Below are 12,209 nucleotides of genomic sequence, written 5' to 3' on the forward strand. Positions count from 1 at the left end.
TTAGAGAAAACTGTCTTAGTCAAATGTCACAGAAAATAGATTGCAAAGGGCCAAGTGGTTGGGAGGGGAGATAATGAAGGCAATAAATGTAGACTTTTTTCTAGAAATTACGAAAAGGATGAGCGATATAGGATAATAATATGGAAACAAGTAGAGTCACAAGAAGAGTTTTTTTGGATGAGGAAAATCAAGATATAATTGAGGGCATCAGGTAAGCAGTAATGGAAAAGAAGAGTTGAAATTAGGAAAATAGAGAAGATGGTCAAGGGAGGTAAATTCCAGAGGAGATTAGAGGAGATAGAACTAAAGATAAAATTAAAGATGTTGGTGTTAGCAAGCAAAGAATGAAAAGAGAGTGAAAGTTGAAGTGATTTAAAGAATGTTAAAGTGATTTAAAGTGATAAGCTTTTAACAGAGGTCCTCAATAAAGTAAGATTTTTCTGTTAAAGGACAAGGGGAAGGGAGTGTCTAAGTGGTTTGAGAAGATGAGATTTCCTCTGTGGGGAATGCTTTGGGGGAATTTACCAAAGAAGAATAAAAGAACTGATATATAACACTGACTGCATGGTTGAAACTGAATCATATATATTTATATATAGTGAGCCATGTTAGAACAGTTGGACATTTGTACTTTCTCTAAAACAGATCAGTAGTTTAACAAGGCAACTGGTAGATGTAATCCAGGGTTGGTTTCAAAAAATCATAATCAGTGGTAGGCAAAAGGGTGAGATATTCAAAGGTCTAGGACAGTAGAAAGTTGAAATTAGTTTAAGATTGTGAGGAGAGGAAAATGAAGGCAGAGGTGATGGCCTAGGAAAAAGCTAGAAAGGGTAAAATGATTAGAAGTTATAATGAAGATTTAAAAAAAAATTTAAAAAGAGCTGAGGCATAGGAAGAAATTGAAAGATATGAGAGTTATGGTTAGAGGAATTTCAGATGTATGGATTGTGGGGATGAAAAATATGAGTGATGGTGACATCAAGGGTATGATAGAACAATTTCTCTTAGTGGCTAAGATGGTTGAACTCAGAAGCTATTTGAGAGGATATTCAAATGCAAAGTGAAGTCCCCAAGAATCATTACCAATCATTCCCCCCATATGATGTAATAATAAAGACATGACTACATTAGCTACCCTAGTACTTTTCATAAGTAAATTCCAAAGTGTTTCATTTTATGTAACTTAACAACCCAAGCAGGCAACTAGGGCTGAGCACTAAGCCTAAAGTCATGAAGACTTGAGTTCAAATATGGCCTTAGACACTATGATACAGGGTTTAAACCTGTCTGCCTCAGTTTCCCCAACTCTAAAATGGGGATAATAGTAGCACTTTCCTGCCAGAGTTGTTGTGAGCTTCAAATAAGACTGTAGTAAAGCACTTTAACATGGTGCTGGCCCAAAGTAGGTACTTAATAAAGTTTGTTCATTTCCCTTTACTTTTCCCAACTTGAACGTTCAATTTACAAAAAAAAAAGCATACACTTTGATAGAAGTTAAGAGAAATCTTGTTTCTACAGGCAAGGGCTGCTCCTTCTGCTCATCTGGATGGGAGGATTACTCCCTCTTTTGTTCAGGAATTCATAAACCAAGAAGTGCCTGTAAAGTTGGAAAGTTAAGAGATCAAAATGATTTCCTCAAAATCTTTCAGAAATCTAGTGGAATGGTCAAGAATAAAATTAATACCTGATCAACATAACTTCTTTAATACACTATTTTAGTTTGTGTCTGTGAAGTAATTTTCCTCTGGATATCTAACTAGTTAGAAATATGGTATGCTTTCCATTTCACTCCTATCTGAGGAAGAGTAAAAGATACAGTATTTGCAATTTCTAATAGTTTTGTGTTCATAATTGATATTTTAAATTTCAAAGGCACATCGGCTTTCATCTCAGTAACTATCAGTTTCTATATTTTTCCTTCATTCCTTGGAGTCTGTTCTGAAAACAGATGCTGCCTGTGAGCCATTTTTTAACATTTCTTTTTGGGATTTTTTTGGCAAGGCAATGGAGTTAAGTGACCTACCCAAGGTCTCACAGCTAGTAAATATTTTTAATATTTTAAAAGGAATAACTTTGCCATCAAGTAGAACTGGAAAGAAAAAATAGACTAATATTTTATAATTAAGAAATGTTGAGTATAAATCTGTAATGGTCAACTGGTATTTTAAAAAGTTTGGCACTGATATCTCTAAGACAGAAGCAAAGGCATAAAGTTGGGTCTGGACTAAATTTTCTGTTCTGCTGTAACCAGTTTTATTCAAAGAAAATGACATTAAACAAAGACTATCACTTCTCCAGTTCTTTACATAAACATCCCTCCAATTACCTGAACATCTTGAAATACCTGGTGCCACCTTTTACATAAAGCTTTTCCTCATTCCCCTAGCTATTAGTTTTGTTTTGACTATTTTTTTGCCCAAACTCTTTTCTCTGAAATCCTATTTAATACTGAAATAATGTATAATGTTACTAACTTATTTCCATTAGCCTCAAAGTATTTACTTGGTATTTCATTGTATCCCTTTCTTGTTTTTCCCTCCCCCCCAAAAAAACCTCATTCATTCATTCAACAAATATTAATAGTTTATAATACAGTACAGGAGAAAAGAAATATATAACCATGAATATAATACAAAATAAAACATTATAAATATAAAAGATCTATATGGTGCTATGAGAACAAGGTGCTTTGCACGCTCATAGGAAGGAAAGATTTCTGGTTCAGAAGATTAGGGAAAGGGAAAGTGTCATATAAGTGGTGGCATTTAAGTTGATTAAAAGATGATTCCTTTTTTATTTTTCTTTTTGTTTTATTCTGAACTTAACTTACACTAAATAAAATGGACATTTTCATTTAAGTAATAGAATAAAAAAAAGATGATTGTTGCAGCAACATTATTAGGTTCTGCTAACTTTTCCATTTTAAGTATATAATAAGTTTAACCTGTAGCTTTCAGTGCTGTTCTACCTGTCTATAGTAATGATTTTTAAAAGAGATTTGAAAGGAAAGAACTGCATTTTAGTTTTAGGATATAGTATGGGCCAAGGCACAGAAAATGAGAAACAATGCAATGTGATCAAAAGGTGGCAAAACAATCCAGTTTTGTTAGAGAAAAGAGCATGAAAAAAAGAGTAGCTTGAGACAAAACTCAAAAGGTAGGTTGGAGTCAAATTATAGAAGACTGAATGCTACACTAAGGAACTTGACTTTATTCAGTATACCTGAATTCAGACTTTAATCAAGGATGTAGTCATAGAGAGTGTTTGAACAATAAAACAACCTGATGAAAGAACTAGGTACTTACTCAGAAGTACAAAATAGGAGTTTGGGCAGGGAAAAATGATTGGAGTCTATTGTAATACTCCAAGAGAGATAGGAACTGAAAATCTTAAATAGGATGTGAAGTGGTGGGGTCAGTGAAGAGAGAACTGGTGAAGAGATAACATAGAACTAGGACTAGAGGATTTAGTGACTAATTGAATATAAATAGAAACAGAAAAGTCAAATGGGATTTTCTAGTCTTAAAAGTGTCTAAAAATAGGGTTTTAGAGAAACCAGGGAAAACTTATATGAAATGTTATAGAATGAAGTGGATTAGAATCAGAACAATTACTACCATAACAAAAACAATGAAAGGATAAATAACTTTGAAAGACTTAAAAGCAGGAGCCAATCTGGCTCTTAGGCAGACCCATGATAGCAGAGGAATGGGAAGGACAGTCCAGCTCCCTCTAATAACTCATAGATCTAGAAACCAAACAAAACCAAGACATTATTATCACAAATTTTTTTTAAAAAATCATAGTGAGTTGTTTTCCCAGATCAATTTGGCACAGAGAGAAAGATATGAAATCAATGGGAATAAGATCTAGTCAAAAAGAACCACATTAAATTTTAAAAGGGGGGGGGCGGTGCAGCTAGGTGGTGCCATGGATATTGCACTGACCCTGGAATCAGAAGGACATGAGTTTAAATCTTTCTTCAGACACTTAATAATTACCTAGCTATGTGACCATGGGCAAGTCACTTAACCCCATTGCCTTAAATTAAATAATATTTTTTTTTTAAAGAGGGGGTGGGAGAGAGGCACTGGAAGCATCTTCCAACACTGGGAGAGATTGTTTACTAGGGCATGAAAAGAGAAAGGAGTACTTATGGAGGCATGAGAGGAAAATGGGTATAAATTAAGGAATGAACTAGTCCTAGACAAAATAAATTCTAAGGAGGTACAAATATATTTACATCCACTATCTTTTAGGTGGCAAAGAATTGTACACATAGGGAGTGACCACCAATAAGGAAATAACTGAATGAATCATGGTTTATAAATGTGATAAAATATCATTGTTCTGTAAGAATGACTAAGGGAATGGTTTCAGAGAAACCAGGAAAGATTAAACCAATATAAATTATTCCAGAGTGAGGTGAGTAGAACAAGGAAAAGTTTACAGAGTGACAAAAAGTATTTACAAAGATGAACAATTCTGAGACTTAAGAATTCTGCTCAATACAATTACTGACCACAATTCCACACAATTCATAAAATATACTTCCTACACCTGAGGAGAGAGATGGACTCAAGAGTAAAGATTCAAACTTTTTTTTTTACATGGCCAATCAGGAATTTGTTATGCATTATAGTTTTTTCCTTTCTCAACTGATTGAGGGGAAGGAGGAAGAGTTTTTGTTAAGGGTGAGTTTTTATTGACTTAAAAACATTTTAGTTTATAAAAACTAATTAAGAACTTTGTCAACACACTGACTCAGAGATGAAAACAACACACTCATCCAGAGATGAAAAATGTTCCCCAGCTACTGATAGAAAAGTTACAGACTGGGGGCAGGTAGGTGGCACAGTGGCTAGAGTACCAGCCCTGGAGTCAGGAGGAACTGAATTCAAATTTCTCCTCAGACACTTAATAATTGCCTGGCTGTGTGACCTTGGGCAAGTCATTCTTAAACCCAGTGCCTTAAATAAATAAATTGTTTTTTAAAAGTAATGGACTAAATATAAGAACCACATTTTTGAACAGGATCAACTTGGGAACTTGGTTGATGACTATGCATTACAACAATTTTGTTTTTCTCTTTTTCTTAGGAATGAAGATAAGGAAGAACACATAGGAGGGAGAGAAAATAAATGCTTGTTAATTGAAAAAATATCATTTAAAAAACTAAATGAGGGGTGGCAAGGTGGCACAGCGGATAGAGCCCCGGCCCTGGAGCCAGGAGGACGCAAGTTCAAATCCAGACTCAAGACACTTCATAATCACCTAGCTGTGTGGCCTTGGGCAAGTCACTTAACCCCACTGCCTTGCAAAAAACTAAAAAAAAAGTATGTAAAAAAAAGTATGTATAAAAAACTCAATGCCCCCCAAAACACTGTCTGCAAAATAGAAAAGTTCCAGTTCACCCTAAAGCACATCTTATTGCTAAATCTAACAATTTTTTCTTAGGTCTCATCATTTTTTACTTCTTTATAATTTCTGACCCTATTTCCAACCACTTCTTTCTTTTTTTTTTTTAGTTTTTTTTTGCAAGGCAAATGGGGTTAAGTGGCTTGCCCAAGGCCACACAGCTAGGTGATTATGAAGTGTCTGAGACCAGATTTGAACCCAGGTACTCCTGACTCCAAGGACAGTGCTTTATCCACTGCCACTTAGCCGCCCCCACTTCTTTCTCTTGAACTCTTTAGTCCTTATTTTATTAGTTATTCTTAAGTCTTCCCATAACTTCCTAATCACTTCTAAATCTTCTTCAATGGGTCATTATTCATGTTCTTCCCCCTTAAAAACATGAGTGTTCCCTCAAATTTCTGGCCTGGGCCTCCTTTTCTCCTGCTAAATCTTTTTTCTCTCTCAAAGCTCTTACCAGCAACAAAGGGGTCAATTAACATATCTATGCTGTGAATCTCAGATCTATATATCCATTTTTAATCTCTCTCCACAGCTCTAACATATCACCAATTCTACAAAGGACATTTCTAACTAAATGTCCTGTAAGGCATCTAAAATTCAATTTTCCAAAATGGAACTCAGTATTTTTTCTTCAAAAAAATCATCCTTTATTTGCTGATTTCATCAGTGCAACAATCAGGGACAATTTTAGGGTATCTGTGATAGAGAATACCATCTGTATCTAGAGAAAGAATTGTGGAGTTTGAACAAAGACCAAGACTATTACCATTCATTCATTCATTTATTTATTTATTTTAGGTTTTTGCAAGGCAATGGGGTTAAGTGGCTTGCCCAAAGCCACACAGCTAGGTGTCTAAGTGTCTGAGACCGGATTTGAACCCAGGCACTCCTGACTCCAGGGCCAGTGCTTTATCCATTGCACCACCTAGCCGCCCCATTACCTTTAATTTAAAAAAAAAAGTTATCTTATGTAATTTTGCTATCTCTTACATTTTTATTTTTTCCTTTAGGATATTTTTCTCTCAACACATTCAATTTTGATATGTATAGCATGGAAATAATATAAACTATAAAATTCAATAAAAATAAAAAATAATTTTTTAAAAATATCATCCTTTTTCCCAACTTTCCTATATCTGTGCAGAGTACCACCATTCTTCCAGTCATGCAGATTAGCAATCTTTCAGCCATTTCATTGTGCCCAGTTCCAATATTCATCAGCTGCCAAGTGCTGTCTAGTCCAATTCAATATATCTAACATCTGTCCACTTCCTTCAACTCATCCCTAAAGACCCTAGTTCAGACCCTCAACATTTCTGGCCTAGACTACTGCAATAAAATCTGTTAACTGATATCCTTGCCTCAAGTTTCTCCCCTCTGCAATCTCATACTCCACATAACTGCATATTATTAAAGCATAGATCTAATCCTGTCACTTCCCTGCTCACAAAACTTCATCAGTTTTCTATTGCCTCTAAGATAAAATACAAACTCCTCTGTTTGGCATTTAAAGCCCATCACAATTCCTGTTCTAGCTTATGTTTCCAGGCGAATCACACATCACTCCTCCTCGAAAACACTTTGCCCTAGTCAAACTGATTGAGTTGCTGCACCCCACACACCATTCCATCTTCCACAAAGGCTGCCCCCTGAGCCTGGAATGCTTTCCCTCTTCACCTCCTGTCTTGGAACGCCTAGCTTCTTTCAAGGTTCTGCTCAAATGAAACTTCTTTGATGAGGCCTTTCCTGATGCTCCCAGTTCTTAGTGCCTTGTTCTGCTGTTCAGTCATTTGAGACGTGTCCAATACTTCATATTGGGATTTTCTTGGCAAAGAAATTGAAGTGGTTTTCCACTTCCTTCTTCAGCTCATTTGACAAATGAGGAAACTGAGGCAAACAGGGCTAAGTGACTAGATCTGGGTCACACAGTTAGTTTAGTGCACTCTATCCATTGCTACATCTAGCTGCCCTTCTCCTAAGCAGTGCCCGGCCCTGCTTCCCCAATATTACTTTGTATATATTTTCTATTTAGTTACTTGTATACAAGTTTTTTTCCTGAATAAAGGCCACAAGGAATTATTATGGCATTCCAGGTACCTAGTATGAGGTACACATAAACATGTACTTTAAAAATGTTTGTGAATGAATTTCTTTTAAGTTTTAGTTTCCTGTACCTGAAATTAGGGATGAATTATAACAATAATGTTAAACTTGAAAAGAAACAGGAGTCACTAAGCTATACATATACATAAGGAATTTTGTGGGCCAAATATCAACTTAGAAAACTGCCTATGAATATTATCTATGTTCTACTGCATTTTTTAAAATTTTTGCTAAATACTACTTAATTATATTTTAATTTGGTTTTGACTCAGACTGTAATGCTCTGGCTGCCTGTTGGACAAATATGAAGTAGATGATCTCTATATGGTCACATAATTCTAAAAAGCTACAATTACAGGACTTCTGATTGTTTTACATGTATGAGTCTTATTTCCCTAAGTAAAATAGGAGACAGAAAACAATCACAAATTATAAAGTCTTGGGGGCAGCGAGGTAGTGCAGTGGATAGAGCAGCCCTAGAATCAGAGAACCTGAGTTCAAATTCAGCCTCAGAAACTTAATACTTACCTAGCTGTATGGCCTTGGGCAAGTCACTTAACCCCATTGCCTTGCCTTGCAAAACAAAACAAAACAAAATGTAAGTGTTGAAAGGACCTCAGGAGTCCTTTGCTCCAATAAAAATGTCCTACATTCTCCAAGAAGATTACAACATCAGGGAGGTGATTCCATGACAAGTACACAAACTGGATTTGAGCAAGGAGGTGCTGTGCTAAGTCACCAACCTCTCTTCCTCCTCCAAACCCATCTGTATCTATCCAGTGGCCAGATATGAGTCAGGATGACTGGAGATAGCCCTGGATGTGAGGCAGAGTTAAGTGACTTGCCCAAGGTCACATAGCTAGTAAATATCTGAGTCTAAGATTCAAACTCACATCCTCCTGATTCCAAAGCCAATGCTCTATCCACTGCACCATCTAGCTGCCCTTCTGCTCCAATATATACCAAATATATACCAAAACAGAAATACCATCTGGAAAATCCCCAACAAAGGAATACTTAATCTCTACTAGAAATCTGCAATGATGTAGAACCTGATACCTCCTAAAGCAGTAAGTAATCCACTGGCTAAAAGCATGAGGCAGTTATTCTTTATACTAAAACAAAAAAAAATGCCCCTCTACAACTTCTGTGTTCCTAATTCTGAACTCTAAAACTAAACTAAAAAAGTGTAATCTCTCATCCATCATAACAGCCCTAAAAGTGATTTTCAATACCCCATCATAAACACTCACCTATTTGACTGATTTTTCCACAATTGGCTGTTGACACATTCTATCACTTATATTTGTGGTCAAAAGGAAAAGAAGAAAAAATAAACAAGCCTCAAATTGTATCATCAGTGAACAATCTATTCATGGTAAAGGTAATATCTCAGAATGGGAATGTTCCAGTATTAGGCCTGCAACATTGAGTCTTTTGCAAAGGGTTAGATTCCAGATGGTTACTTTAAGGAAACAACTGTTTGACAAATCTTTAGCAATCTTTTAGTCAATCTTTTAGCACTGATAAAAGGAAAAGGGAAAAAGGATAAAGGGAGGAATCAGTACTAATGGCCTTTGGCCAAAGTAATATTTGGTTTCACTTCAAACATCACATTTTCTAATTAAAATACAGCATTATGGTAATAAGACATGGAACTACGGATAAAGGCCCGTTTGTTACCAGCAGCAAAAACATAAAATTGTCAGTATTCAGTATATGTCAATTTATGAATAAGCACAGTAATCAAAAAACCAAAGTCATCCCCAAATGTAAGATCCTACCATCTCCCTGACAATAGTCTCCTATAACCTGAGCCCTTCTTTTTTCTTATCTGTCCCTCAAAGTTTGAGTTGAAATAAGATCAGGGGAAGTAATAAAAGACAAAAGGTAAACTTGTCTTTACTACTTGAAGCCACAAATGTGAACCATGAGAAGAAACATGCCTAAAACATGTTAAGAAAAACAAACAGCAAGAAGCTTCAAACAATCAGCAAGAGCAGAAATATAACTGATAGAACCCTAATTGATCATAGCCCTACCTAGAAGCATGGTTTAGTGAAGATGGATGGACTTAGAACTGGGAAACTGTGTTTGAATTCTTTTTTTTTTTTAAGGTTTTTTTGCAAGGCAAATGGGGTTAAGTGGCTTGCCCAAGACCACACAGTTAGGTAATTATTGTCTGAGACCGCATTTAAACTCAGGTACTCCTGATTCCAGGGCCAGTCCTCTAACCAGCTGCCACCTAGCCACCCCTGTGTTTGAATTCTAAGCTGCCATTTACCAATTTGAATTTGTGAAAACCACTTAATTTGTCTCTCTTGCCTTATCTGTAAAAGGGGAATTTTATATAGATATAGCTATATGAGTTTGTTATATAGACTTTGTTTATTGGTCCAGTCTTAAAATATCAACAATGTTGGGATTTCCTGATGTCGGAAATCTTTGTGTACTTTCACAGATGAAGATCAGCAACTTATATGAGTCTTCTTAGAAGGTTAATTAATGGGGCACCAGGTAATTAAATGATTTGCCCAAAGTAACAAAGTTAAAATGTGTCAGAAGCAGGAATTAATCCAAATCTTCTTGACTCCAAGGATGACCCTTTAACCATTTAAACACTTGTTGGAAGGATTAAATGAGATAAATCTAAGAAGTTATTACTAAAACCTCTGTTGATCACAATACCAGAGAACAATAAAAAAAAATTGTTATTTTTTTATAACCTTTCAAGAAAGAGAAGGGCAAGACTAAATATGCAGAACAAAATACTTATTTTGGGATATGGTTTAGATCATGAATTTGTTTTTCATGACTGTATATTTGTCAACACAGGGGAGGTAAGGGAGAGAGAAAATGCCTATTAATTGAAAAAAACCTATTATTTCTTGTCTTTTCTCTGTAATCATCTTTTTTCTCTTCCCTAACATAATGCTCTTTCTCCATTATTACTATTAATATTCTCTATAGACTACTTTTTGTAGGACAAATTTTGTCCTATCTTTATGGCCTACCCTCATTTGTAACGTTTTTTCTCAAAGCATCTAAAAGGCATCATCAGAGTCTAAAATCTAAAACATAAATATGGTTGAACTATCAATTTCAACAATCCATCACTTAAGGAAATTTGAAAATATTGGAAAAACTGTTCCTGTTGGGAGATTTAATCTTCACAACTCTAGAAGTGTCGTGGAGAAATAAAATCTAAAAGGGAAGGATTTCATCTCTCTCTCTTGCTAAAATACTTGGGTTCTAATTCTTTAGTTAGATGATTTTCCTCTGTAACCACCAAAGACGAATAGGCAACTTTACACGGACACAGGATTCCAAACCTAGACCTAAATATAAATAAGAAAGCTGCTACCTCCATGGTTCATCGTGGGGTTTCCCTTGCTGTGTTCAGAGCACTGGATCTGTAGAACAGCCTGCTGCTGTTCTGTCACTACTGAGGTGAATCAGCCAGGCTGCTTTTCCTCATCACCAGATGGTGAAGATTTTAGCAATAACCAACTTGGGAGCCTTTCCAACTTGAAGAAAGAGAAGAAACAGGGAAACAATTCCGGTCTAAAGCCTTCAGCCCCAGCCTGGTGAGTAAGAGGAAAAGCGAATCCCTCATATTCATCAAACCAGGTGGAGCAGGTAAGGCCATGGTGGGGCACATGTGGGTCATTGAGGAATTCATCAGGGTCCAGAACGGAACTACCCAGCTTTCTCCGCACCCCAAAGTCTGAGGTAAATGGGATGGCAAAACTGGAAGCGAGCACCCAGAAAAGCCTCCATCTCCCGCCAGCAGGAGGGGACAGGAAGGGAGGGGGTAGGTCAGTCTGACCCTTGGCCTTTCCCAGGCCCTCCCCGACTCCTCGTCCCAGAGACACCAAGGGGGGCTCGCCTCCTACTCCAAGTAGCCCCAGGTCGCCTTCCTGCTCCCCACCCCATCCCAATCTTGAAACAGCTAACTTTCCCTCTCTCTCTCCCGGTCCACCCGGCCCCAGGCACTGGTAATCCGCACCCCGCAAATGGTAAGCACAGGGCCACCGCGATGCACTGTGGGAACGGTAGTCCCCAGGAGCTTTTCAGCTACGGTCACCGATGGAGGGCCGGACTGCCGCTCCCAGAAGCCTCCGGGCCTCGGCTTCCCCCCAGCCCCGTCCACCTCACCTGTTCCACGGAGGTGACCGTCTCCACCGCGTCGTCTTGCAACCGCTCCTGCACGTGCTCCGGGCTCAGGCAATACAGAGACTCGGACCAGACCGGTGGAAGGGGCGAAGGGAAATAGGAAAAGGAAGAAGCAGCGGCGGCAGCCATGGCTTAAAAAAAAACCGCTGGCGGCAGGCAGGGCTCAGCCTCGTCAAGCTGCAACGCGGAGCGCATTGAAACCCAGGCGGGCCGAGGCAGCTACGGCAAGCGGAGGCAGACACAAAGCACCGAAGGCGAACCTCGCTCCCTCCTTCCCCGCCCTCCTCCTCAGGGAGGCTCGCTGTTGCACAGCCTTTCCCCGGGCGAGATGCGGGGATGCTGCCGCCCTCCTTTGGGGGGAGGAAGCTGCTGCAATTTGCTTAGCCCTAAGGAGGCTGGAAAAGAAAACAACTTGCTCCGGAGCTGCATTTCTGATTGGTTTGGCTTCGCGGCCGGGGTAGCTGGGGCATAATTTCCACCTATTCTCTGACCCAGCTCGAATCCTCACCTAG

General features: G+C 38.0%; 1 protein-coding gene across 2 annotated transcripts in view; it reads right to left on the reverse strand.

The window, feature by feature from the left end:
- FNTB (farnesyltransferase, CAAX box, subunit beta) overlaps positions 1 to 11,977 on the reverse strand; it is a 93,467-nt gene extending 81,490 nt beyond the window's left edge. The window contains exon 1 of one of the 2 annotated variants that reach the window (XM_074236110.1): positions 11,680 to 11,977. In XM_074236110.1, the coding sequence (XP_074092211.1) occupies positions 11,680 to 11,826 (147 nt within the window). In that variant the 5' untranslated portion in view covers positions 11,827 to 11,977. Of the gene's footprint in view, positions 1 to 10,885; positions 11,653 to 11,679 lie in introns of those variants that run through there. The other variant, XM_074236111.1, reaches the window with a different exon arrangement.
- Positions 11,978 to 12,209: the final 232 nt, after the last annotated feature.

Source organism: Macrotis lagotis, chromosome 4, assembly GCF_037893015.1.
Source record: "Macrotis lagotis isolate mMagLag1 chromosome 4, bilby.v1.9.chrom.fasta, whole genome shotgun sequence".
Classification (NCBI taxonomy): Eukaryota; Metazoa; Chordata; class Mammalia; order Peramelemorphia; family Peramelidae; genus Macrotis; species Macrotis lagotis.